The 27,961-nt window shown below is 33.5% G+C and overlaps 4 protein-coding genes and 1 long non-coding RNA gene across 11 annotated transcripts in view; 3 read left to right on the forward strand and 2 right to left on the reverse strand.

Annotated features, from left to right (window-relative positions):
• The window catches only part of LOC123710724 (rho guanine nucleotide exchange factor 28), a 35,962-nt gene extending 26,557 nt beyond the window's left edge, over positions 1 to 9,405 (forward strand). For 4 of the 7 annotated variants that reach the window (XM_045662855.1, XM_045662858.1, XM_045662861.1 and 1 more), the window contains 10 exons: positions 7 to 116; positions 465 to 645; positions 1,148 to 1,304; positions 1,581 to 1,741; positions 1,891 to 1,998; positions 2,347 to 2,439; positions 3,231 to 3,367; positions 4,033 to 4,128; positions 5,159 to 5,250; positions 5,369 to 9,405. In XM_045662855.1, coding sequence (XP_045518811.1) covers positions 7 to 116; positions 465 to 645; positions 1,148 to 1,304; positions 1,581 to 1,741; positions 1,891 to 1,998; positions 2,347 to 2,439; positions 3,231 to 3,367; positions 4,033 to 4,128; positions 5,159 to 5,250; positions 5,369 to 5,483 — 1,250 coding nt within the window. In that variant the 3' untranslated portion in view covers positions 5,484 to 9,405. The remainder of the gene's footprint in view (positions 1 to 6; positions 117 to 464; positions 646 to 1,147; positions 1,305 to 1,580; positions 1,742 to 1,890; positions 1,999 to 2,346; positions 2,440 to 3,230; positions 3,368 to 4,032; positions 4,129 to 5,158; positions 5,251 to 5,368) is intronic. The other 3 variants (XM_045662856.1, XM_045662859.1, XM_045662857.1) reach the window with 2 other exon arrangements.
• Positions 9,406 to 9,511: 106 nt separating this feature from the next.
• Positions 9,512 to 12,623, reverse strand: LOC123710766. Its single transcript, XM_045662941.1, has one exon. It carries the CDS (start codon positions 12,441 to 12,443, stop codon positions 10,947 to 10,949), a length of 1,497 nt encoding a protein of 498 aa, XP_045518897.1. The 5' UTR covers positions 12,444 to 12,623; the 3' UTR covers positions 9,512 to 10,946.
• A 132-nt stretch (positions 12,624 to 12,755) lies between these two features.
• On the forward strand, positions 12,756 to 18,421 carry LOC123710767 (NSFL1 cofactor p47). Its single transcript, XM_045662942.1, has 9 exons — positions 12,756 to 13,024; positions 13,198 to 13,414; positions 14,085 to 14,190; positions 14,321 to 14,406; positions 15,097 to 15,149; positions 15,529 to 15,647; positions 15,917 to 16,045; positions 16,605 to 16,731; positions 18,194 to 18,421. The coding sequence occupies exons 1-9, from the start codon at positions 12,923 to 12,925 to the stop codon at positions 18,407 to 18,409; spliced, it is 1,155 nt and encodes a 384-aa protein (XP_045518898.1). The 5' UTR covers positions 12,756 to 12,922; the 3' UTR covers positions 18,410 to 18,421.
• Positions 18,422 to 18,745: 324 nt separating this feature from the next.
• Positions 18,746 to 27,941, reverse strand: LOC123711393 (stabilizer of axonemal microtubules 2). The gene is made up of 13 exons (XM_045663965.1): positions 27,787 to 27,941; positions 26,518 to 26,665; positions 25,500 to 25,703; positions 24,838 to 25,024; positions 23,649 to 23,791; positions 22,456 to 22,547; positions 22,050 to 22,160; positions 21,655 to 21,751; positions 20,990 to 21,176; positions 20,191 to 20,283; positions 19,893 to 20,005; positions 19,283 to 19,376; positions 18,746 to 19,031 (listed from the first exon to the last, which is right to left on the reverse strand). The coding sequence occupies exons 1-13, from the start codon at positions 27,792 to 27,794 to the stop codon at positions 18,949 to 18,951; spliced, it is 1,560 nt and encodes a 519-aa protein (XP_045519921.1). The 5' UTR covers positions 27,795 to 27,941; the 3' UTR covers positions 18,746 to 18,948.
• On the forward strand, positions 23,785 to 24,208 carry LOC123711394. Its single transcript, XR_006753949.1, has 2 exons — positions 23,785 to 23,892; positions 23,984 to 24,208. It is a non-coding gene; the product is annotated as an uncharacterized LOC123711394 (long non-coding RNA).
• Positions 27,942 to 27,961: the final 20 nt, after the last annotated feature.

Here is a 27,961-nt window from a genome sequence, read left to right on the forward strand (position 1 = left end):
CCACAGGTGTAACTACAGTATTTCCGGGTGGGTTGGTCTTTCCCGACTACGTAAGAGTAGCCGCACCCACGCCTGATACGCATGCGCTGTGGCAAGAAGTCTGCAAAGTTGTTAAGGTAATTGGAATTAAGATTATTTATAAGCATTGTAGGTCTTGTGGGCATTTCCAATTAACGGAAAGGATTAGAAGTAATTTAGAAAGATAAAACCGAGTTCAAATGCTTGCTTTGCCTAGAAATGCTATTTATTTAAAATATGTTCACGAATTAATAAAAAAATTATTTGTATCCAAAAAGCTGTAATATAACTAATTCAATAAAAAAATGTACATCTCGACATGAGTTTCCAAAAAACGTACACATATTTACGGACTTTAACTTAAGCTCTATCACATACATATATATTAGGTGAAAGTGTGTGGATTTCATTAAAAAACAATCAATGATAAAAGTTATTTTCTTTAGGATGCACTCGAAGTATGCAACGCTTACAGTACGTATACTAGTCACAATACAGGGGGAGTCGCGGTAGGCCGGAGCACGAGTTCCGCGGGAGAAAAGCACTCATTGGCTTACGAGAGCCCAGCGTTACCTCGACGTGCTGATACATTCGCCGGTTTCGATGCTAATAAACATCGAGCTCAAGGTATTTTTTCAGGCTCACTAACATTACATTGCAATCACAGACGTCAAGGCAAAATACAAAATACCATCCGTATCACCTTGACAATTCCACTAAGGGTCTTTGAAGAAAAGAACGTACCAAGTCTTAAAAGACGCGCAACGCACTTGTGAGCCTTCTGGCAATGTGAACGTCCATGGGCGGCGGTATCAATTAACATCAGGTGTGCCTCTTGCCTGATTGCCTTCTATTAGATAAAAAAAAACAGAGAAAATATTATAAATTATATGATGAAGTAATAAAGAAAAATGTCCATCGAAAATAATTTCTAAAAGATTTTGACACGTATATAACAAATATAAAAAAATCACTTAGCGTTACGTTGTTATAACTATGTGTTCGGCGCCTCAACTACTTATTATATTTTGTCATTTAAATATTTTTATGAACTTTCTCGACTCCTGCTCCTTGAAACCAAACTCACATCATTTATATATATATGAAAAGCGATATTTTTAAATTGTAGGCGTAACTCCCCGCATGTCTACAGACACGCCGACGGAGGTGGAGAACGCGGAATGTCGGGAAGCGGAGGTTAGCGGACGGGAGGCGGCTCTGAAGCTCCAACACGCAATATACACGCTCACTTGTATCGTGTGGCAACAACTCACTACTATACATAGGTCAGTTGGCATTTGCCAGAAAAATATTTATTTTTCTTGGAAAGTATAGACAATTGAATAGGACTTCAGCTAAAATACCTTACTTAACTTACCTACTTACTTTGTAAAAATGAATTTAATTTTTAAATACTTATGTAAACGCATTATAATAATTAAAAAGTAATTTACTCAGCATGTAAAGCTATTTGCTTGTTATGAACGTACCATACTTTATCGGCGGAAATTATTACCTGTAAAGGATCCTTGGGCGATAACTATACTTAAAACTAATAACAGTTTGGAGGCTCAAGTGTGTGCGTGGCGGTCTTCCGGCGGGAATGCGGCCCGAACGCACGATGCGCAGTTAGAGGAGCTACGACACGCGCAGTCGCGATTGACGGCTGATAGAGCCGCTTGGGAAGCGCAACGTACTGCCGATAGGGATGCGCTTGCGACTGGTATGTAATTGGTCGATATTTTAATTTTCTCCTTTGATAGATTATATTCTAATATAATTGATGTGTATACGTGTGTTAAATTTGTGATGTCATATTTTCTTGTAATACGCATTGTTTTAGAACGTATAAATAAATACATTTTTTTATAGAAAAACGTCAGCTGCAAGCGATGCGAGAGCAGTTGGAGGAGCAACAAAAGGACGTAGAGCAACAACGCGAGAGGCTTTATAGGAGGCTCGAGAGGCTGCAACAACATGGTATGATGCTAAATAATCTAGATTCGTAATAAAATACATTAAATACCATAGATTAAAGAATTTCATGATTGTCTTTGGTTAACATAGCTTTTAAAACAATTTTTTTTAACCGGATTAAAGCTATTTGTATTATTATAAACTTATAATCACGGTCAGTCACCGTGACAACGTACGCTGTAAAGCACGCGAAACGCCGGAAAAATTAAAATTTAAAATTATCTAATAATAATACAAATAGCTTTAATCCGGTTAAAAAAATTGTTTTCTTTCAATTTGATGATTTAGGAAAAAGCTGCAATTATGCAATTTCATTACCAGAAAAAAAAATCATTAAATTTACTATTTAAGGTGGTTCGCAAGAAGAGATAGCAAGTGTTGGTACCCTTTCGCCCGACTCGAGCGTCAGTGATACTCACCGAAGGAAGGAACCAAAGTGGCGTAGTAAGTATTTAGTATTGAAATATTTGGTTGCCTCACTTTCATATACGAGCAACATATTAGAAATAAATTAAAATAGTATTGTCTTTTGTTAAAATAGCTTTTACACATTAAGAAAAACTCTTTTTGAACGCATTAAAGCTATGTATTATTATTAAAAACTTATAATTATTTACATAACTCTAAATTTAAGATTTTTTCTTAATAAATTAAAATGTTCAATTGCACAATTGCATTATTTGTATTTGTTTGGTCTGGTTTGTCTTTTACTTTTAACGTTTTAAGTTATTTTCTCTTTGTTATTGTAATGTTTCCCTTTAAACGTTGTGCACACTTATTATTGATGAAAACACGATACATGCATGTGCATGCATATCTATAAGTGTTTGTATGTGTTTCGTTAGTGTGCCTTTTAAAATAAATAAATAAGCATGATTCATGCAAGGTCTTAACTTCAAACCATTGCAGGTTTTTTTTCTGTGAGCAATTAACACTTATAATAGGAAATATCGAGTTAAAACTAGAATGTTTTGGTCCCAAAATTGACGAAGTATGTCAGACACAAAAGGCACGACAGCGATAAATAAAAAACATATGAATTAAATAAAATCCGTTTCTCTATGGGATTATTATTATTACCAATTCAATATTATTGTACGGTCAAATCAGCTTGGCGACTTTTCTACGTTTGTGGTGCACGATTCTAACGCAATAAAAAAAAATATAATGTATCTTAGCACTTAAAAATAATAAATTCTTCTAGAATCTTCCAATATGTATAAGTGTATAACCTGGTTTCGCAGACAACCGTGGCTCGACGGGTTCCGAATCGGGCGCTAGTGTTTGCAGCAGTCGGGGACCACCACTGCCGCCGCCGCAACTTCTGTCGGCTCAGAATGAGACCAGAGCTATTGTCAGGGCACCCGTGCAGGTATACCGAGAAATAGTATTATACCACGTATGTCACGCGGAATGCAGTTTTGGCTTAGTGGATTCAGCGTGCGTCTCTTAATGCAAAGAAGCTAGCGGAGCGGAATATTAAAGTATAAAGCGTTGGTCAAAGATTCTAGAAATTGTTAGATATTTCATTATAAATTTGATAATAAAAAGACAAATTAAGAGTGTTTAAAACGAGGAAAAAGGTCTGAATAATAAACATGAATGTTACCGCTTGGTTTAGTTTAGTATTCTTGGCGAAACAGTTGTTAAAGGTTAAAAGGTATATCGTGGCTATGTTTAGCCAAAAAATTCGCCAAAAATTATTAAAAGAAGCAGTTTTTGTCACTCCGTCTTTATTATTATTAAGTGCTAAACAGTGAATGGAAAAAAATAAATTGAACATAAGAACAGTGTCTTCCCTTTAATAGAGACTATAAGTAGCGTTATTGGACACTTACTTATTACAATCCTTTTTAGTAAATTAGGTTAGACTTAAATTACTTATTAGTCTTAAGTTAGGCTAGATCGTAATGTTCCATGATGTAGTAAAGACACATGTATATTTAAAAAAAAAAACGTGTTTTTTCGCACTAACGTGGAAATACGTCGGTATTAGACAGCTAATATAGTTGATATTTATAGCTATAATGTTCACAGCAAATGGTGAAGCAGCAGTTACCGCTGAAGTTAGCGAGTGGCAAATCCCAACAGCCACCGCCGGGTTATCACAGACTGCATGAATCGCCCAGCGATGTGAGTATACATTAAAAGTTGAAGAAACTTTAGATCATAATCCCACAATTACATTAAAAGTTCAATAACTTTCTTGTTTTATTGTGACAATTTACATAAGTACCCAAATGGCCAAAATTTATTCAATTCAATTTAGCTGTTTATATTATAAGGATCACACGATACAGCCATGGAATAGATGCTCTACAATGAGAAGTGTTAGCCTAGGTTCTGAGGCCGTGCATTCGAAACACGGCACTAATAGGTGCCGGCGGCGAAGAAAACATCGTGAGAAAATTTAGGGTTGTAGCAACCCTGGATTTATTATGTACTCGTAGAAGTAATCCCAACTGACAGACACATAAGTTAATATCATTTTATCTTGAGTTATTTAATGTAATACACGAATGTAATTTTTATACTAACGGTGAGTATTTTATTAGTCCGATTTGAGTCGTTGTTCAACTTTTTTGCTTTCAGCCTTTAACTCATTAATCTATATTTAATAGTATGTTTATAGTATTTTCTTACCATTTTTACAAATACGAATACCATTTTGATTTAGATAGATGCGATATTGTTTAAGAAACGACTCACTTGGCTTATATATTTCCCTTTGACAGATTAAATGGTTGGTTTTCAGGAGGCTGAGTATCCAAACGTTTTTTAGGAATCGTTTTTTGTTTGTAAGTAATCAGTATGTATTCGGTGTATTTATTTACGAAATTTTCACATAGTTGTGGTAGATGATGTAAATTGGCTTTTTATTTTTATTTGGAACTTACAACCATTTTATCTGTTAAGCTTGTAAGTGTTGCACGCTTTTATTCTAAAGAAGCAAAACTAGATTTAGACTAAGTGTAAAAAGTTATTATAATCAAATTAAAAATTTTTAGGAGCTTTTTCAAAGTTTAAATTATATCTCTTTGGCTTTTCTATTATCGCGTCGTAAAGATTTTATCTAGCTAGATTTAAGTTTTGCATTGTCTTAATCTTAAAGGTTTCAAATAACAATGCCGGGAAATTTAAAACTACCACCAAACAATTTCAGCACCACCAAGGCGTAGTTATCCATCACACGCGCACTGGCAGCTCTCCTGCACAGATGCCATCGCAGCAGCCACCTACTAATAAAGCCACCAGGTAATAAATTTACCCGATTTCCTTTTATAAAGGACTCGAGAGACTAGGCAGTTCTGTTCGTTACAACGTACAATGACAATATTTAATTCGTATTAAGGTATATTAAACTCTTCTGCAGAACAAACACATACCCGAAATTACCAGACAAATTTCGCGTACGATCTCCCGACTCCAACCCGTTACCACCTCCACCAGCGCCTAACCCACCCGAAGAAGAAGTGATATACTTCTGACAGGCAGGGCTTTCGAAAACTCCTCCGGATTCCTGAGGCTGCCGATTGTCCTAAACCCGATTCGAAGGACCAAAATGGTAATGTGTCATATTTCCTAGAAATATTTTATTGTTTTTTCTTTATATCGTTATAAAGGATCGGTTATAAAGGTATTCAGATTCGAAGATAAACATGGCTTCCGTATGTCAAATCTAACACGTTTCTGACTTATGGGAGTCATAGGTGTAAATCGCGACTGAATGTTACCCTTAGTATTAGTTATTTTAAAAGGCTGGCAGCGCGCTTGCGAGTCTTCTGGCAGTTCGAGTGTCCATGGGCGACGGTATCACTTAACACCAGGTGAGCCTCTTGCCCGTCTGCCTCCTGTAACATAAAAAAAGTTTTAAAATATAACTGACTAACTTTTCGGCAACGTACTCGCGAGCCCACCGGCACTGAGAGTATCCTTGGGCATTAACATAAGCTGCCTCCTTCCCGTTTGCACCCTATATAAAAAAAAATCACCGAATAATCGAATCTTCATATACTATTGTCCAGTGTAGCTTTGTAATTTTAATATAATTTAGTCCTCAACAATTTGTGTATTTCTTCGGCAGCAAAAATATTTCTGTAGCGAACTCTATGTTAGTTAAGCCTTGCACCTTCAGATTGATTTGTTAAGAAGGGTTTAGGATAACTCTAGGCTTAGAATATCGTGTATAATCATTGGTATAAGGATTATAGTGACAATCATTGGATATGTTGCATGACACAAATGTTTGTTGCTCTAATAATAAATCATGTTTTCCATTTGTAAGTCTTTTAGAATCATTTATAATTTACATATTTGGTTATCATATGAGGCAACAAATAATCTATTACATTCCTTTTCTTTGATCTCTATAAGTATTCTATTTATTTTGCGATGCGATGGCAACTTTTCTGTAGTTTTTCATTGTCCGATTTAATTTACATTATGGGTTGCCAGTTTATAGATAAAGTTACATGTTTATTATTGCTCTTCAAAATTGGTAAAATCGTAGTTAATATAGGATAAATATATTTAAGTATATGGTATATGTTTTTGAATGGTTGTTTCGATTCAGGGCCTGAATTCTATAAACATTTATTAGAATATCAACCTTTACAGCGCCACTTTTTTACTTTTTTTTGCGTCTGGGTACGGTACAGACACGTCGAGATCGAGATTACTAAAGTATAAAAGTAAATATTTTAAGTTCGTGGATCCCACGATCCAAAGAAACTTATAAAAATTGCGTGTACCACTGAAAGGCATGTGTCTATGTACGTGTGCGTACTAGTAAATGAAATGAAATGAAATTTTGCGATATTTTTGTTAATAAAAATCTATTCTCCAATATGCCAATTAAGTAATTCAAGGTTCATCAATCATTCATATTCTACAAAAAAATTATTGAGATGGTGTTTTCAAAATGGCGTTCTGCTAAAATCCAAAACATGTCATTTTGACACAGTAGACGATGCGTCAACTGTGCGAGGCGTATATATATAAAGACGTTAATATTATCCGCTATGAGGCTAATAGGGTCCGATGTGAAAAAGTAGTGATTGACTTAGGTAGCTATTAGAATTGTTAAAGTGCGTTTTGTAAATAAATAGTTGTTGACTACGGTTTTGATGTAGGATAGAAGTTATACCCCATTACTTTAGATATAGTGAATTTAAAAGTTTCATTAATCGTCGTTCGTTAAATATGAGTGGGGCAAATCCGAATTACTTATTCCTGACGTACAAATCAACCTGTTGTTTCAGATATCATGTAAAATTTTACTAATAGAAGTTGCTATCTCTTAAAACCACAATTATACCATATTTTAGCTGTTCAAAAAGTTTTAAAGTTGCGGAAATATTACTATAGCACGTTTGGTGATTATATCCGGAATTCAGGATTGTTGTAGTATATGGAGCTATAGTGTCGCGATATACATTTTTCCAAATTATAATAATAGATACATTATTTAAATATATTTATAAGAGAAATTTGAAAATGTCTATATTTACTAATACAATATTATACACGCAATTGTATTGTAGTTATTAACGAAAGTTTTCTTGACAAAATCTGAATGCAATTCACCTATCTTTTATTTTTAAAAGCGAAATCAATTTTATTACACTGTTTTAAAATATTTTAATGGAATTACTACTATAGTTAATAACATTAAAATCGTGTAATTGATGATTGTAAATAACGTTAAATTATAAAATAAAATGTTATTGACGTTTTAAATCCTTATTGAGATTGGCAATTGCATGTTGTGATTGCCGAAGTGACCGGGCTAAAGAAGGACCAGAAAAGTGTGCCCTTGACGTGAAATTGTATAGGAGACATACAATTGCTAGTCTTACGCATTTATTATATCTTGTGTGCATATAATTGAAAGCACCAATGCTGTTCTCTGGTTTGTTTCCAAACTTTCATACCAATCCCATAATCCAAAATATTAAAAAAAAAAATATTTGACAAAATAAATGAGAAAAAAATTGGTTATATGCACACAAAATGAGCTCACTTAGTATATTATTGTTACTTACATGACTATGTGACTATTTTTCGTGCATTTACTGTAATCCTTACTATTTAGTCTTTTGATGAGGTGATATTTTAAACTATTGACTCACTTTGTATATATGAATGTTGAAGTTTGAATATTAGATATATTTTCAATAATATTCACCTATTTTAAAGCAATTATGAAGTTTATATATCTTGTCTTATCCTAAAATGATCCTAATAAAGACTTCTAAGCACTTGGTTATTTAAGTGATTAACAATAATCATCAGCTTTCCACCTAGGATCATTAACGTGTTAGCAGTGTTTATATTTTCATGCGTTTTAATCTACGAAATATCAGCTACAATGATATTGTAGCTGTTGGTTGACACATTATTGCTCAAATGCAGCGCTGAGATGTTGATCAATTAATTTGTTGGTAGCACGAAAAACGTTTAAATCCATGATATTGAAATCACAATCTCTTTTTTGTGGTCGATAATGTTAAAAAGATTACATGACAATAAATAAAATATAAATTTACCGATTTAATATCGGAATCTATTAAATAAATATTTTGGCGATATAATTATATTAAAAGCAATTCTATTCTATATGGCAATACAATTTAGTATATCATGCATTTATTGTTTTAAACTTTAGGCATAATATTGAATTTAAATGTAAGGAAATAAAAATATTCTACTTAGTAATTTATGAAACACTTTAGTTTAGTAGAACTTTTCAAGTTTTTTCTTAAAAGTATAATATATCAATTGCATTCCTTAAAATAAGGATCATCACTGTCCTTTATATCTATTATGTGGAATGAAAGGTACAGCAATATAATAAAACAAATTTTACTTTCTCGTTAAAATGTAAGCTTCGCGTTTGTGACATTTGCATACATTTCCTTTTGAGACTTGTAATACAGTACAAAATGGCGTTTTCAATGAGCATTATATAATTTCATTTATCGGGTTAAGTATTTAGTTTTAAATTTATGAATTAAGATAATAGTCAAATAACTTTCTTCACGAATATCACAGTATTTTTTTGTCAATGAGTTATTTTTTAGGATAATTTTAACATCTGCTATATTGCGTAACAAGAACGCTCATAGTGGACTTAAGTGAGACATTACTTAGTATAAGTTTTGTGGCAATATTTAGAGGATATGTAAGCTTTAATGAATTGTTTCGATTCTATTGTATCCCTCCAAAATTTATTTTAATCTGTGGCAATGACAATACTGTCATGTATTGCTCAAAATTGCTCACACTGTTCTTTAGCAATTGATATTACTTACAATTTGTATAAAATATTATTTGTATTACTATCCAATTTATGTTGATCTGTCTGGGCGTCGCCCACATTTTACTAGAATAGATGAATAAAATAAACACTTAGAATTAGTAATTGGTTTCATTTCTATCCGAATCCGAATCCCTAACAACCCATGAAATATAAATAGGTTAGGAATTTTAAAAGGATTTGAAGAAAAAACAACCATTTAAATACAAAACAGTTTATTGTAATAGCTTATATAGAGCAACAATTCATTAGGGCTAGATGACTATGTAGGTAATTATAATGGTGTTCAAAAATCAAGCAACAGCATGTGATAACGGGTTGAACAACAAACTTCCCGATGTGTGGCTGCTATTGTTTTTGGTTACAGGGCAACTATACTAATGTCACATTAATATCACATGTGACGTGAAACTGCAAGAAACATCAATTTAAGAGTTAAGAACTGTAAGAAAATAATAATTTAAAGTGAAGCATGAGGAAATTACAATTTCCTTGAAATTATCTTTCCAGTTCTACGCTCTGGATTTGGAAACATTACGTAAATTTAGTTCTTTTTTAAAATATTGACATTCATTTACATAGGAATAAATACATTTTGATTTTAGTTTTTGTAATTTGTTAAATATTACATAATTCACCATTGTCTGTGTTTATTTTTAATTACACGATCATAAGATTTGTAGCGTCAGATTTGCGGCTTGGTCTCGTAAAGTAGCCGATTTAGACCACATGACGTAGACGAAGCCCAAGTTCGACTTCAAGTGTCTCAAAATGCAAATATGCACTCCCGCTAAGTCTCATTTCTAAATCTCACCTTAGGACAAATAATTATCAGTATTTTTTATCGTGCGTAAGTAATGGGTGTGAGATGTTTTTATTAGCAGCTTAGGGTAAGATTCTGAGTCGAGACTTAGTGCTAAGTATGACTCATACTTGCTGGGTGCCATTTTGACCTAATAAAGAATAGAAACTTTGAAATCACCAACACCTAATTCAAATTAGGTAATTGAAGCAGTATCAGTAGCTCATTATGTACTTGCAATTTTAATATACCTATTCTGTTTATAACTAATACCCATTTTTAAAGGCACATTCTAATCATGGGATAAGTGGAAAGTTCATAAACTCAAAAAACATATCTTATCTTTGTAGTCGTAGATAAATTATATTCATTTTTCTAAATTTAAAATAATGTTCATTTAAATACAATAAATATACCTTTACAGGTAGTGATGAATGTAAAAAATAGTGCTCAGCACTCACAGGCACATTCATTTTATTGTAGAGGAGTTCTAAATTTAGCTATTTGCTATAAATTGGTCTTTAATAATGAAATAACTAGATCAATAAGATAAAAGGCAACAAGTTAATGCTATCTATGTGCTATACTTATGTATAAAGCTAATATAGTGATTGTATATTTTAAGCATAATAATTAATAGTCAATAGTGGACATCTGTAGTACTTGCCAACAAGAAACATGTTTTATATACAGAACTAATTCATCCAACCTTGACCATACTACATAAGTTGTGTATATTATATTTAAAGAAACACATGCCCTTACTAAATTAATTTAATATTGGACAATGTGCTTAATAATTTCCCCTTTGCATTCTTACCACATCTCTGTTCACAGCATATCTCTAACATTTCCATGGTGATTTTTCTCCCAAATCTGTCCTGATCTGTACAACCTGTATATCTTATCACTGATAATTCTGTCACCAAACTTTAACATGGCACCCTCAAATTTGTGTTGAAAGACCTGCATTTCTGTTTCATTATATCCATCTATTTCAAACTTTTTTGGATTGCCACATATAGTGTATTTATGTACACCCAACATATCTAAAGAAATTGATTTGATGTTGGATGTTAAATTGAATATATCATCAAAAGATATCATTGTATCTAAATTGTGAATTTCTATTGGTTGTTTCTCTTGTGGCACAGAATAATAATGTGTTTTTTTCATGATGTCAGGATACCCAATATCTGCATTATCATCATCATTTTGGTTCAAACAAAATATTAAAGTATTTACCAAAGATGTTCGAAATGTTAACATAGGGTCAAAATCTCTTAATAATGCTTGTATAGAATCATGAACTCTAGGTACAAGAAATTCATCCCAAGCTAACACAGTTACATGACTTACTTTATTTGCTTCTTCTTTGTCAAATTGAAAATGGCGGAATATACAATCTAACTCTATAGCATTTCTTACAATTTGGTATGATTTGGAAAATATAAAGGGATAGTTTAAGGGATAAAATTGGATATTCCACTGAGTTATATCAGCTGGGAATAAATTAAGTCTTCTTATAACATCTTCAGAAATCATACTGTCATAAATTGTGAAGTAGTCTACACCAACCAAGTGGTGTAATACTAAAAAGTCAATGAAAGCATCTCGTGATACCATAGGAATTTGATTAGGAATAACACATACTGCTGGTATAACAGTATTGACAAATCTAATATTACTTCTCTGTTGCACTTTTCTCTTGGTATTTACTTGAATTAATCTATTAATCGGAGCATGCAAGGGATTGATATTATAATCATTTATGAAAAAACTAACTCCATTTGGTCTCCCAAAGTCTTTGTTCATAGAACATTCAAAGACATAGAGTCTGAAATTATTTATAGGCTCAGATGAAATTTTGTAGTTAAATCTACCAGATTTTGGTTTTGGTACATTGTCATGCCAAATATAGCATCGAAAATTGGGGATAACATGCGCTTTACCAATGACGATAGTGTTAATAACGTGCGCATATTTTGGCGATAGGTCTTCGTATTTTTGATATGAACGCAGAAACGATGAATAGGAATAAAAATCTTCATTAATTTCTTGAAATAAAGGCGGTGTTTCTTTAACTTCCAGAGAAGAATTCCTTAAAATCTCGGATAACATTGTCGCATTGAAGCCGGGCCCGCAGAATTCAATCTCCGAAAGACCTGGTTTTCCAAAAATATTAAGTACTTCGAGAACATAGCGTAATTTGTAGTATTCATGTCGGTACATTAAAAGCGTCACAATACTTAAAAAACAAACGACGATGAGTATTAATTGATAATATTTCCTCATGATGCCTACTGAAGATTTGCGGTGGGTCTTCATTTAGGAAAGTTCATTAAACTATCACCACTGTTTGTCTGTGTATATAATTGATTTATTTTTGTTAATAAAGAATATTTAAAGACATCACTCAAATATATTCACATTGTTATACACTAAGATATTTTAAAATGTTTTTTATGTTGAATTTATTAGGTATTCGAGTGTCGACAGTGTCATCTGTTAATTGCCAAAGCTGTCTGACTTGGATAAAATGCTGTTTCTGTGTTGTTGTTGATAATGTCATAAAGTTTTTGTATTTGTTAATTGTCAAGTATTAACTAAAATAAAGTATAAATGGCAATGACATAGGATGGATGATGACTTGCGTTGATTCAATTTCCATTCGATAGTATTTTTTTAATAATCGCGGTACTCTTCTTTGATTTGTAAAAATATTATTATTTATTAATTTCAATAATTACATACCTATTTAATTAGAGAAGGTTTGTTGACATTTTCAAATAAGACTGGTACTAGATATGGCTAATCGAGAAGAAACTTTGCGTCAATTCTGCGATGTTACGGGAGCCGACGAAAACCGTAGTAAATTTTTCTTGGATTCGTCTAATTGGCAACTAGAGGTAAAAGAAGCTTAATTTATAGTTTAATATTACCGCAGTACTTAATAAAAGAAGGAAAAGCTAAACATTTTTGTATACTTAGCTAATTAATTTTAGATTAATATCAATACAAATAACTAAAATAGTATGAAATCTTATGAAGTAATACTACTACTTAACAATCTGTATCTTAGGTAGCACTATCTAGCTTTTATGAACATGGTGGTAATATAGAAGAGTCTTCAAACCCTGTACCTGTGTCAGCATCACCACAACCAATGTCTGAGAGTGATATGGAATCTCCACCTGGATCTCCTCAAAAGCAGAAAAAAGATAAAAAGAAAACGTCAAATACCAAGTTTGCTACATTAGATTCCTTGCAGCCAGACAGTTCTAGTGATGAAGAAGAAGGTTGGTACTTGGTGTCATTTTTTTTGGTACAGTATGTGAATTAACACAAAATAACATTTAAATAGACCCAGTTAGTAGTTAAGAAATAATTTTTTTTCGTACTTTTTCATTTAAATATATATTCATAAATATATATTATATATATAAATAAATTTGGAATTAGTGATAAATACTGGCCTGGAAATTGAAGCAATAGTGCAGAATTTATTTTGCCATGATTCATCATGTTCTAAAAAACGAAACATAACTAAGACTGAAGAAGAGTTAAAACAAGAGTTGATCAGGTTGAAAGAAGAGATTACTAAATTGAAGAGAGAAAATGATGTTTTAAGAAATGAAATTTTAAGATTAAGCTCTTCTGAAGGTCAGCTGTAGGAATATTGAAAGTACTTTTGTAGACACTAAATAACCTAACAACAAAGCTCTCTCTATTCTATTAAAAACTAGATCAGTCTTTTTATTTAGTATTAGGTTTTATGAATATCTAGTGACATAATCTGTAGTAAGAATTCTCAGGAATGGAAAATCACAAATACTAGGCTAGGCATAGGCTTTTAGTATTTTTGGTTAATTAGTGATTTAATATAGTAAGGATACCTAAATGGCTTGCAACTTAAATAGATAGTTGTTTGTAAGGACATAATACGTAATAATTCTCTTGTTGTTTCAGGTCAAGCATTTTATGCAGGTGGATCAGAAAGGTCTGGACAGCAAATTCTTGGGCCAAGCAAAGGACGAAAGGATATTGTATCAGAAATGTTCAAAAGTGTTAGAGAGTAAGTTTTCTTTGAGATATAAATTTTCTTTTGAAACTAAATATTAACTCAACATTACTAAAAAAACACTAAAATAATAATTAAATTTATAAGCAAGAATTATTCTTTTCACCATAAAATTTTTATTTAGACGGGGTGCTGTTGTCTTTGAAGATGAGCCCACTACAGCCAATCGTGGACGTGGCGGATTATTTGCTGGCGTTGGATACAGATTGGGTAAATTACAACTTATCTTTACAGTTATAACCACAAGTCAGTTCGTAAATTGTAATTACAGTAAAGTCTGGATTTGCTTAGTAAGGGGTACTTAAGTTAATTTTAATTGTTTGTTTTTCTGACGAGTATATAAATAGTTTTGTTGGTATTCCGACCGACACAGGAACAGGCGACATATAACAGGCCTTGTGAAAAACATGGATTTTTAAGATTAATGCCACAAACAAATAACGACTGTAATTATTTTTTATGTATTTTATCAATATAATAACTACGATTGATTTCTTTTAAACGATACTCATTTTTCTTACATCCTCGTTGACGATATTTGCAGCACGCATTTTGTCAATGTTATGTCAAACACCATAAGGTTACATGACAAAAGTTTGAATTGTAAAAGCGCAATACACTGAAAAAAAAATTGCTATCGTAACAAAAGTCATTACTTAATATTAAGGGTAAAGTATTCTAATTTTCCGCGCTATTTCCTTCATTTTTCTTTCATAAACCTTCTCCTGACAATAACAAACACAACAAAAGAATTAGCGAAATCGTTCCAGCCGTTCACGCGTGATGCCGTGACCAAGGGAAATAGGAAACATTTATATATATATATATAGATTTTCTTTCTTGGCCCATTTCTGGACTATACTAAATTGTTAATACATATGTAACCTTTGTATATTACAGGACAAACAGCAGATGATCATGAACCAGTGACTCCCGCAAATGCAGCGCAAGTTGTAAGTCGATTGTTCACTACTAAAATAAATAATTTTTGTTGTTACTCATTCAGAAAAAGAGAACGTGGTTTTATTAATTTCTACTTTATAAACAAGGCTTAGAAGTTTATAAATCTCCTGTATAGGTATACTAAATAACTTTTCGAGAAATTAATAATTGAAGTATATAAATTGGTAACAATACAATAACAACTAAAAGAAAATATCCTTATATATCAGCCCACATAACAATTGTTTCAAAGGCAAGTTTTCGGCCAGTGGTTTGACTGTTTGAGAGTAGTTTAGGTTGAAAGAAAAACCACATCTTTTTTCCACATTTTATAGGGATTAAGAGATACAATATCATAAGATAAAAGATTGTGGTAATCTTAAATTTCAGGATCAGACCCGGTCAGTTCGGCTCAGACTATACAGGGAAGGCTTCACAGTCGATGATGGGCCACTGAGGCAGTTCGTGGACCCTGCAAATGCTGAATTCCTTAGTTGTATTCGTCGAGGGTAAGCTCTGTTCAAATAATTTTTATTTCTAGTAAGCTGAGAATCGATTTTTAATACTATGAATATTGTTTGTGTTATAGATTATAAAAGATAAATTCACATTACATATCGAAGATAGTTAAAATAACTAAAAAAGTCTGTGCTATGTACTAGCTTTTCTCATTTTCGTAAAATGCATGTTCAAAAATTCCCTGAAATTCCTGAAAATGAACACAACGTGTACAAGACACGACATATATTTTCAAGTTTTTGTGTTTTACAAATTTTAGGGAGATTCCTCCAGAATTGTCATCAGGTGGGGAAGTACGAGTTAGCTTGGAGGATCGACGTCATGAGGAGTGTCCTCGGGTTGTTTCTAAGACTCAGGCCTTTGCTGGAAAAGGACATATGTTAGGAAGGTAATTTTTTGTTAAATATATTGATCCTTTGTTTCTATTATTTATTCACGAGCTTTGAGACAACTGTCATATTTTGTAGAGAAAATATTGGTTGGTAATCAATGTTAGTTTCTGTGGCTCATTGATCTGTGTTGATCACTAGATGACTTGATAGTCACAATTTTAAACAGCCTGCTAAATTTGTTTTAGTACAAAGAAGGTCTGCCTTGAAGTGGTTAGACTCTGGTGAGATATGATGTACGCGAATTAGGAGTTACTAAAATAAATCAGGTCCAGGTAAATTGTCTTAAAAATTCTTGCGATTAAACCAAAATAAGTAAAAAAATCACTTATCCATATAACAGTTACTACCTGAACTTGATATTGACATTTGACAGTTATAGAAATTTGATTTTCGAAAATGTTTAGGGCATCTTTAGTTCAATAAAGAAAAAATTTACGACGTTCAAGTAGCGCTCATTTTAGAATGATTAGCTATTTCGTCTAAAGAGCGAATTCTTTCGATAAACGTAATAACATCTTTAATATTGAAATAACGATTGTATTTTCTCTTATTTAGTCCGACCCCAGCGACAGTGGGTGCAACCGTACCCGTAGCTTCTCAGGCGGGAGACAGGGCGGCCAATCAGCGTGCCGCACAAGAAGCCGTCGGTCTTAACGAGACAACTCCCGTAACTACTGTACAGGTAAAATAATACGGCTCCTAATTTTTTAGGTTTTGTTTGAATGACACAAGGCTGACTCTAGCAAGGCTTGTATTATTTAATTTAAAATTGTGTTGCATTGTAAAATATACCGGGCGTGTACAATGCCCGATAGTCTGGTTTACACATAAACAAACATCTTTAGTTCAAGCATTACGTCACGCAATTTTCGGAGATTCTTGACCCCTCGCCATCCCATGAAACGCGCCGTAACGTTTTCTGTATCCAATAGTAAACGTTTCGCGACCACCCCCAGTGACTCATTATAACTAAAACTTACCATTATGTGGTGTAAAATACTGGAAAGTGGAAAATAATATTAACAATAACGCGTAATTCCATCCCCGTTACGTTTTACAAGAGGACACCCTCCCCCCCAAATTCGTTACGTAATACTTGAACGCTCCCTTAAGGGATATATGAAGTAATTACATAATTTACATAACTCGACGTTTCGAGTGCTTTTCTGTCGTAGTCGGTCATCTTGGATGTGGTACAAGTATCTATTTATTTATTCATTTAGGTAGGAAAACAGATACATAAAATAAAAGTAAAAAAAAAAATTAACACATTGCATACGAATATCCACAAAAAGTTTCACTGATAAAAAATAAGATACAAAGTAAAATAATACAAAACACATCGGTCTTCGAAACACAATTATTAATGTATAGATTAAATAAAATCTTTAGTGTTTGATATAAAAAAAAATCGTTACAACCTGTAACGTTAGGTCTGGGCCTCGGAAATCTGTATCTGTTTCATGATCATTTGTTAAACGCATAGGCAAGTAGGTGATCAGCCTTCTGTGCCTGACGCACGCCGTCGACTTTTTGGGTCTAAGGCAGGCCGGTTTTCTCACGATGTTTTCCTTCACCGTTCGAGCGAATGTTAAATGCGAACATAGAAAATCCATTAGTGCACAGCCGGGAATCGAACCTACGACCTTAGGGATGAGAGTCGCACGCTGAAGCCACTAGGCCAACAATGCTCACGGCTCAGTGTTTGATATATAATTTAAAAAAAATAATCTCAGTTCAAAATTCTTAAGGCGTATTTTGTAAATAATCGAAGACGTCGATAACGTTTGGTTATATTTTTTCTCAATATGGAGAGAAGCCTTGACTCATGCTTTTTGACACTCATTTATTTGGAATTGTTTGAATATTAGAAAGCGCATTTTTAACCATTAGTAATTAATTATTTGGTGTAAAACTCATAAAAAAAGTTGTTAATAGAAATAGTAGTGTTTAGTCATCCGGGTTACAAATACCATACGTAAGCTATTAAATACCTCCGACGACTACTTAGTCGGGGAATTATCTAGAGTTTTACCTATCTTTTATATGAAATTTTAATTCTTTATGTACAGCGTATGAACATGTAAAATTTTAGCTCCACCTTGATAATTCCAAATAGTTATTATGCATTATTTAAATTCCAGTTCCGGCTAGCAGACGGCAGTCGCCTTACGGGTCGTTTTAACCACTCGCACACAGTGGAAGATCTCTACCAATACGTATCGCGAGCGGAGCCGGCCTATCAGATCCAGCCATTCATACTACTCACAACATTCCCCAGTGCGGAGTTACATGACCGCACTGCAACGCTCGCTGCTGCCAATCTATTGAACACCACTGTATTGCAACGACTTAAATAAACTGTGTTTTGATGTCGTGTTTTTATTAAGGCTTGATATAGAAGCATAGACCTCATAACTAAATGGGTTTTTAACTTAAGTGGGAGAATGTAGTTTTTGTTCTTATCACTGAAAATTGAGGAAATTTTAGTTTTTTTTAATGGAAAATTGCGTCATCCGGATGCAATTAGTTTGATACTTTTGTTTAATAGAGGCCTTAATGTTAAAAGCAATTGTTTACATTCTTCGTATTAAATAAGTATACGGTTAGATATAAAAATGTGAAAATAAGCTAAGTAAATATGTAGAACTTAAATACACACTTATTTACAATGCTTGTTTTATTTAAAAAAAAGATACAATAACATTAAAATTTTAATTCAACAACAATAACTAACTCTACATAACAAATATAAAAACAGTATTAAATTTCATAAATCGTTAAAAATTTTATAATTTACAAATACCAAGATAACAATAACGTCAAAATGGTAAAAAATAACCGTCAATGGCGTCACTACCACTTGAATTTAGACCTTAATAGAATTATTAAATGGCTGTTAGCTACAGCATTCGGCTCTTGGGAATGTGCACGCGCATGGGTCTGTCGCAATACATTCCGCGGGGCACATGCAGTCACAAGCTATAAGTAGTATAAAGTTAAGGTTAATAACATCAGACTGATTTTGTGTCTTCCTTTAAAATTAGATTTAAAAGCTGTCTTAGACTCTAAACAGTTAATAATGGCAGGAATGTATAGTAGGGTCTTTTAAGATATTGTGTTTCTCTTTAAAAAGCAGATAAAGTTTCTATCGACTAACATTTGTCATTTCCAGTATTTTGGGTACTTCCACTCGTTAGTGGATAAATATTAATGATATAAGAAATACTAACGTTTACAATCTCCATACGAACAGGGGTCAATGTACTCGGTGCAGTCTTCACCGGGCGGGAGGAACGATGAACGGTAAATTGTTGTTCCTTCCAACTGTAAGCAAAGGGTATTTTAAGCACACACAATTGTAAAAACAATGCAGAAGGAGCAAATTTTAAAAACAGTTTTTCTTTTACATAGTTCTGCTGAAGGTAGGAAATATTGGTAACAAGTATTGTCGCTGGATAGAAGGTGAAAATCGCTATTATTATTAAGTTTTTTTTGTTATTTTAGCAAGTTTATGATCGCGGCGAACTGCTCAACACGGTCATGTGACGCTTTTTTATTTTTGAGTGTTGCAAGAATTGTCGTGTATATTAAGTTTATAACAGGTCTATAGTGTTTTGTTTTGTCTCTTAATATGACTACCAAAGTACTCATTATTACTAGGAATATAATAGCAAGTGCCGATTCCAGTAATTATGACGCCTATAACTTAAATCCAACGAAAATTCAATAGATTTACAATTAATATCACGATTGGTTGACGAGTCGCTATTGATAAAGTATAATGAAGCCTGCAGCAATCGAGTAGGAACTTAACGTTATAAAACGTCTCTAAAAATTTACCTTTTGACATGGTTTTTGATACTGTCCTTTGCAAGCCCAGGGTGGCCGCTGTGGTGCTGGCACGCAAACAGGCTGGTAGGACATCTTTTGTGTTGTGTCACTGTCCATTTTGGCTATGAAATATATATTATTATTTTTGACAACAATGTACTGTATTTGAGTAACGGAAACAACGTTGAAAAGTGATTAGTATGAATTATATGCTTGACAATCGAATATATCGGAAATCAAAATTATGCCACAATTTAACTCTATTTATACTCCCTATGAACAGATGAAATCTCACAATAAAACTTACCGCTAGGTTTCTCATAGCATCGGTTAGGAGCATAAGACTCTGGGCGAGGTACTTTACCAGGGTCCAAGAATGACATGCGGTTAACTGTGCGATCTGGGGATACAAAACTTTTTAAGGTTCTTCATAAAGATACGTTAATATCTACGTATTTTCTTCTATTTAAATGTAAAGTTTAATTAGAAACAAATTTTATAATAAGATTATATTTATATCATGAATTGTAGCCTGTAGGTAGATGGTATTAAGGCGTATGGTATGGATGGTATTATTGTCCATGCCCGTGATATAAAAATGTATGAGTAATAGTTTAAAAATAAATGTTTGATCCTAATGACGAGATCCATTGTGACGGTTTGGTCATGAACGTTGCTTGCAAAAGAGTAAATGGCAAGGGCGATTTTAATTTTAATTTTTTAATAAACTCTTAAGGTAGATTCCATTTTTAGGATCAATGCACGCCCTCACACTGTACTGTATTTTTTTTTATTCAAATGAAATCGACCTTGAGATTGTTCTTTGCAAAAGAGTTTTGTTTGAGGAAGGTATTTAAAATGGCTCTCAAATATGTTGTCCTTAAAAAAAACTCAGTGTTGCTAGCACCGGCACCCTTTTTAGGTCTGGGCCTCAGATTTCTGTCTCTGTTGTCAATCTAATAGGCAAGTAGGTGATCAGCCTTCTGAGCCTGATACACGCCGTTGACTTTTTCAGTTTAATTAAAGCAAGCTGGTTTCACATAGCTTACAATGATAATTTAGTAGGAAGCCCAGGGTAAAAATTATGCTAGAAAAAATAAACCAACTTTCAAAGGGTTGCTCCACTGCATGAAACTTGGCTGTTGGTTTAAACGACTCTCTCATTTGCGTAGTCTTCGGTACAAAGTCGTGTCTCTGAGTCGTTAGATTCTGCATCGGTCCCTGTCCCCACATATCGTGGTGGCAAGGGCGGATTGCTTGCGTTATACACACCGGGTTTGGTAGAAATGATAGCTGGAACAAATACTCTTGTAAATGACCCGTTAGCATGAGGTGTGTCGCGTGATAAAGATCAAAATAGATTTTGAATTTGTATGATAGGAAATTGTAAGTTAAAGCGGTGGATCTTGGTTTACTACATATTCTTTCAACTTCCAACTTCATTCTCTTACGTCAAATATGAATTCGATATTCTATATTATTATATTCGATGCGGAGCACACTATGAAGTCACTAAATTTTACCCTTATCTAGCGGAAATCACTCTGAAGGGCTCATGAATCGAGTACATCTTATCTCGTCATTGCCCGTCACGATTTATACACAATAATAAAATTAAATAACGAAAAAATGTAGATGCAGCCACATTACTTATTAGAATAATCTAAAACCTTAGAAAATTAATAAAATAACCCTGTGAACAAGCGCTCAATTTAAAGGAAATTTATAACTTTGTTAAAAACCGCCGGCGGATAATATAGTGGGAACAAACTTTTTGAACTGTGTCGCCTTCCATCGCAGCCGTTGAAGGCATGATATTTGGTACAGGTTTAACAGGCTGAGGTATTGGTGCTGTGGCGGGGAGATAACTGCAAAATACATTACATTGGTATACATATCCACTCTGCAATAAGAAAATTGTAAACAACCCGAGAAATACGATTTTGAGGAATGAATTAACTTAATGTCATTTGTTATTTATTTATCTCTCGGATATACACAAGCCATTATATAATTTGAGGGTTTAGGTATTTGCCGAGGGATTCAGTAGAAGCCTTAATTAACTAAACATATTCTGTATGTTTTGTGTTGTCTAATATTAATTATAAGCGCAGTTTGATGCATTTTAATGGGAAGGAATCTAATTGTAATAATAAGTTTATCTACCTGTTCTTGTAAACAGTTTGTGTTTCAAAGCGTTTCGACGCGGTCACTGGGTTATTACCAATATTAGGTAATATAGGACAACGACGGCAGTCGGCAGCTGGGTTTAAAAAACTGTAAAAAAAAAACAAATTATGTTAGTCTACTAAATAAAAATATTAATAGCTAGCACTATGTTTTAGAAAATTCAAATTGATATTTTGATAGTATCCTAGTATATCTTCATAGCGATAATGGTAAAGGCCCTCGCTTTATCGGATCTTAAGAGTTAAAAGCATTTTATAAAGCCGCGTGAGGTAGGGATAAAGCTAGTTTTCATCCACATATATATTTAAAAAAAATTAAGGCTTAGATAGCTTAGAAAATCGCTTATAAAAAGATGAAGCAAGTTATTTCACAATTATATCACCTCATACTGTAGGTGGTGTTATCTTCAAGCTTCTGACAAGGTTTCTGATACTGTCCCTTACAAGCCCATGGTAAAGGTTCTTTCGGCAGCAACTTAAAAAATACACCAAATTAGTTTTACAACATCGAATGCTACAGTATGACGTCATGGCCCCGCTGCTTTAAAACAGTCTCTTCAAGTACTCGTATGAAAAATCTTACTCCTGTAAAGATACCTGGCCCCTTACTCTGTAACTTCCAATAGCGATACCGACAACGATTCCGATCCCAATAAGTTTTTGTTCCGTGCATCATCTCGCAATCACAAGGTTGGGCTATTTGCAGGAGATGACTATTTGCATACAAAAACGTCGGCATCAATATCGCTATTGAAAGTTACAAATGCGTATGCGTCAAAAAATTCTTTACAAATACTGGATAGCAGTTTTGAACTCATTAACTTATTGCAATAAAGTTATGTACTGAAATACGATTTTTACACGATACTGACATATTTTAGGCGTGAGATTAAATTAAGGTTTTTGGTCACAGAGTTGGCCTTGTTTTTTTTTATACAGAACTAGATAAACGTTTGGCCACAATCTCGATATCTATCTTGAATGATCCCATGATAAACTGTCTAGGGTACATTGAAGGGGGCAAGGAGTTTGCTGATTTCACAAGATATCCAAATCGTGTAGTTTGGTTTGTGGTTTGGCTGGTTTGGCACCAGCAGGAACAATGAAGGGTTCAAATTCTACACGTGCGGAGTTCGACAAGGAAAGACGGAATTGGTCTTGACTATAACTGATACCAACATCTGTGACGTAAGGACGACAATGAACAAAACACGCAAATGCATTATTAAACATACAATAATTTGATATGCAATAGAAGAAATTTCATTTCTTAGAACTCAGCGATAAACACACTAACACACATATATACACTAACACATTACCGATTGACTTGCATCATAAGTTATACATGTATTATTGCGAACTACCTACAAACTGTAAACAGCTTTATTTATTCCGATTACATTATACCCAGAATACCGCTAACAAAGTGTTTCCGGCAGCTGAGCATATAAACAATATTTCGACCTTATAAACTAAGGCCTTCGGGCCGGCCAGTTAGTGGTTAGACTAGTGGAGATTAGAGAGACTACTTCTCCTCCACAAATAAGGATAAAAGTAATATTATAATACGAACTTGGTTGGGCATATAGCTTAGTTTATGTGTCGTGCTGGAGTCCATTTTGGCGGCTGGTTTTTCATAACACCGCTCTGGCGCATACGATTTTACCGGCTCCATCTTATCCGGAGGCAAATACGATAGCTTGTTTACTGTGCGGTCTGAAATAATGTTATGTCTAGTTTCTCCTCTTTATAATACTCTAGGCCTAAGTTCGATCACAGGCTCTGGACAATACTGTAACTGTATATAACATTTTTAGGTAAAACAAGTCTTATTTTTTAGTCTTATATTTTAGTCTTTGGGTAATCATTCGGTATTAAAATAACACACATTTTTGTAACCTTACTTAGGTTGTCACGTGCTTGTACGGTACGAATCACGCAGCAAAGAAACCAGCATTGTATTCTACCTAATAAGTCTTAATAGCGCGCTTACTTTTAGTTACAAATATAATGTAACATTGGCACAATCTGGATTTGAAGTGACGACCCTCAAGATTGAATTAAAAGCTTCCTGGTATAACTACAGTTAGTAAAATAGTGTAAGTTTTTTTAAAATTGATGTATTAGTTTCAGTATATGTGTTTTACTTGATGAATGGATATGAAAGCATACAAATAATACCCCACTTCCTTATTTAATGTTTTAAAAGAGTTATTTAAAGAAGTACATGAGCATGGGCATCATAATGAGCCTTGGCTGTTTTATGTCTTTGTCTGTTTCCTCTTAATTTGTTTATTTCTTCATATAGCTATTACAAGATACAAGGAAAATGTTATCTAGGGCTACAGCGATCATAACAATGATATCATCTTGAAGTAATTATTTATTAGATTACATTGAGGGTTAAAATAACAATGACATAAACGGAAAGTAATATTTGTAGGGGTCAGCAATCTTCGCTATATCAATTATTGTTTTCTGGCTTTGCTTTTAGTGTAATTATACTAAGTTTTAATGATATCAACATTTTCTGAACCATTTAAGATTATTTATTTGTAACTACAGAACCTACAATGATCTCTTTAATTCAATTAAGTATTGGGCTTTAAAAATTTAAAGTAAACATTCATAATTTCAAGAAGCCGCTCAGTAGACAGGCGAAGATTTATTATTGATTGGCATGGAAAATAAAAAAGAATATCGGGTATCAAAACGACTGTCTTTACAAGATTAGAGTTAATATCATATTCGTTATAACGTACTTTCAAAAGGTGTTTCGACAGCGTGGAATTTCGCTTCCGGCTTGAAACTCTCGCGAAGTACGCAGGGCTTAGCGACATAGTCATGTCTCTGAGTAGTGAGGTTCTGCATCGGCCCCTGTCCCCACATATCATGGTGACAAGGACGAATTGCTTGAGTTACACACACTGGATTTGCCAGAAAGGATAACTGAAAGTACAAAATATAATGTAACTTAATACTTTGATATTGTCTTTGGTATAACTAATTACCTTTTACGTATATACCTAATAAATTACACATCCGAATGAGCGTAAAAGGCTAACATTAAGATAGTAAGATAATAGTAACATAAGTAGTATATTAAGATCCTAGAAGTTCTTATGTCTCAATATTTGACACATTCGTACTAGTTAACTGGGATTCTACAAGTACTTTTGGGCAGGTGTAGTCCCATATCCCAATATACAACTAGACAAAGTCACGCTTGGTAACTGAAAATTTCCATACAAATTCGACTGGCGATGACGAGGTACTGTCACCGAACATTTTTGTCTAAAACTTCAATAAAATTTAAGGGCTTAACAGAGCGCTCAAAGCACAAACGAGCATAATACAATACTTTTGATTACTTATTGATTTTATTACGAAATAGGATTTCTGAAAGTGGTATAAATTCCATTACCTTTTGTACTGTGCAAGACTCCATTGGCTCACAGCTGGGCACCAAATTAGGCGTAGGCTTTCGTGCTTCGCCCCGAAGATTTTTACAACCGTCAACAGGTAGATACGACATTTTGTAGGTTGTACACGACTCGACTCGCGCAGACGGCTTCATGTAACATCGCCGGGGTGCATACGAGTCAGGTATTTTCGGTTGTTTGTAGCACTGAAACAATAGTTAATAGCTAATAACACTTAAAATAATTATCGGAATTGTAACTATGTAACGTCGGCCATAATGGGCCCAAGAGAATATGAAAAAAGAATTCTTCACAAAGTGGTTGTAAGTGTTTAAAGAATTTTCTTAAGTAATCCAGGATCATTAATCATATTCATTGTTCAACTAGGATATATATTCTAATTATCTAATTATTCTAATTCTTCGGAATATGAATATTTGAAAATGCTAATGTTCAAAGTGGGTTACAATCGACTAAAAACAACAAATGAATTGATAATTCTGACTAGTGTTTGAAACTGTTGAATTGAATTGTGTATATGTTCATCAATTCACACCGAACTCCAATCGATAGTCAGGTCGAGTGGACTGTACAGTGTACGTGACGAACTGACTCCAAAGCATTGAAAGACAAAAATGTCGGCTGGCAAGGTTATAGCATTAATATTTTGGAATGCGTATGGTATAATATTCATCGACTATGTTAAAAGAGGGAAAAACCAACGTACGTATTTGCAAGACAAATGATAATATAATAATATTGAATAATCCCACCAAATTCTACCAACAAAAAAAAACTTTTTCTATGTCAGAACTTTTCCGCCTAACTTGATTATAAGATTGTCCTGTGATGAAAAAGGCGAAATTATTATTATATTAAAACCGATACATAGATAGCGGCGAGAATTTAAAGTTTGAAAAAATATATAAAAACTTGTGGAACAATTACTTATCACACAACTACAGTTAATTGGTGGATAGTTGGATATAGACTTGTACTAATAGTCTTGTTAATACTCACTGGCTTCACCATAGGTGGTTTTCCACAGCAGCAGGTCCTGCAGGGACAGGGCTGCTCCTGCTTTCCATCTATGGATCTCCCGTCCCGCAAGCCTGATTTTATACCGGCAGAGGGCGCGCAAGGATCCGCAGCGGGGCAAGGTACGCACCTAAAACATACATAACAATCAATATGCTTTTAGGACAAAATTCCATTTTTTATTTATCAATTACATTTTTCTAACATATATATATATATATATTCGTACCTAATACTGCATATTTTGACAACATTGTTAAGCAATACCCCTCATCCCAGAGGTCGTAACTTCACGCTTACAGTGAAGGATAACAGCATGAGGAAACTGGCATGCCTGAGACCCAAAACGCCAAGAGCGTGTTTCAGGCACAGAAGGCTGATCATCTACTTGTCTATCAAAAAAAACAAATGCGACACAGATGCCAACAGAAATCTGGCCCAGACCTTAAAAGGCTGTAGCCACTGGTCTTCCTACTTGCATACATTTAAGCCGAATTCTTGATTGTTCCTATGTTTCTTTGCATAAATAGCAGGTTGATATGGCTGCAGCTAATAATAACTGAGTAAAATGATTGTTGTAGAGTCATATTTCGAAGATATAATTCTTTCAAATCATGTTGCTTTGCCATAGGTATATTTTCGCATTAATTACTAACAATAATAATCGCTTCAACCATAATTTATTTCATAGACAAGATGGTGATCAGTCTGACATATTAATTTGAGACATGCCGGTTTTTTTCATAGCACGAGCGAGAGCGCACATAGAAAGTCCATTGGTGCACAGCCGGAGTTCGAACTTACGACCGACTTAGAAGGATGTAGGCTACTGCTCTTAGGATTCATAAACTAATATGGCCTTGTTGCCAAGCAATGAGTCATTTTCATTAGATTATTTGTGCAACTGTACTTGCTGACATTGAAATATCATTGCAATGCCAATATATGATAAGAAATATCTAGCTGTCGTAAAACGAAACGATAAAATCTACGTGTACTAAAATTAGTTTACTTTAGATTTTGATTTACCTAATATAATCAACTCTTACAGAGTTACATCTAAATATTTTCCGATACGTAAAATCCAACATAAAGAACATAAGAGTTGATTAAATTAAATCAAAACACCTTCAAGTCGACGTTATAATATTCCTAATGTCTGTTTATGCTAGCTTTGAAATGAATATTATGAATGCCTATCGCATGTTTGGGTTCGAATTTCGTGTACTACTAAAGTTATTAGATACTTACTCAGGCATGATTTAAATAAAATCTTAAAGGTGAATCTATAAAAAATAAAAACTAATCTAAAAACTAAATTTTGTATAAACTGAAAAGATTTTTAGAAAAACATCACTATCGAAAATGTAAAAGACACTGTCAACTTTGAATGATTAGACGAATGTGTTTTGTTCTTTGGAAAATA

This window comes from Pieris brassicae, chromosome 6 (assembly GCF_905147105.1).
Source record: "Pieris brassicae chromosome 6, ilPieBrab1.1, whole genome shotgun sequence".
Lineage (NCBI taxonomy): Eukaryota > Metazoa > Arthropoda > Insecta > Lepidoptera > Pieridae > Pieris > Pieris brassicae.

Coding starts and splice junctions, on each gene's coding strand:
- LOC123711393 (XM_045663965.1), bottom strand. Junction 25,704..26,517: donor AACCACCTATGGTGAAGCCA/GTGAGTATTAAC, acceptor CTATTGTTTCAG/TGCTACAAACAACCGAAAAT. Junction 21,177..21,654: donor AAGGCGACACAGTTCAAAAA/GTTTGTTCCCAC, acceptor TATTTGTTCCAG/CTATCATTTCTACCAAACCC.
- LOC123710766 (XM_045662941.1), bottom strand. CDS start 12,443: ATGAAGACCCACCGCAAATCTTCAGTAGGCATCATGAGGAAATATTAT.
- LOC123710767 (XM_045662942.1), top strand. CDS start 12,923: ATGGCTAATCGAGAAGAAACTTTGCGTCAATTCTGCGATGTTACGGGA. Junction 14,407..15,096: donor TGGCGTTGGATACAGATTGG/GTAAATTACAAC, acceptor TGTATATTACAG/GACAAACAGCAGATGATCAT. Junction 16,732..18,193: donor CTCCCGTAACTACTGTACAG/GTAAAATAATAC, acceptor TTTAAATTCCAG/TTCCGGCTAGCAGACGGCAG.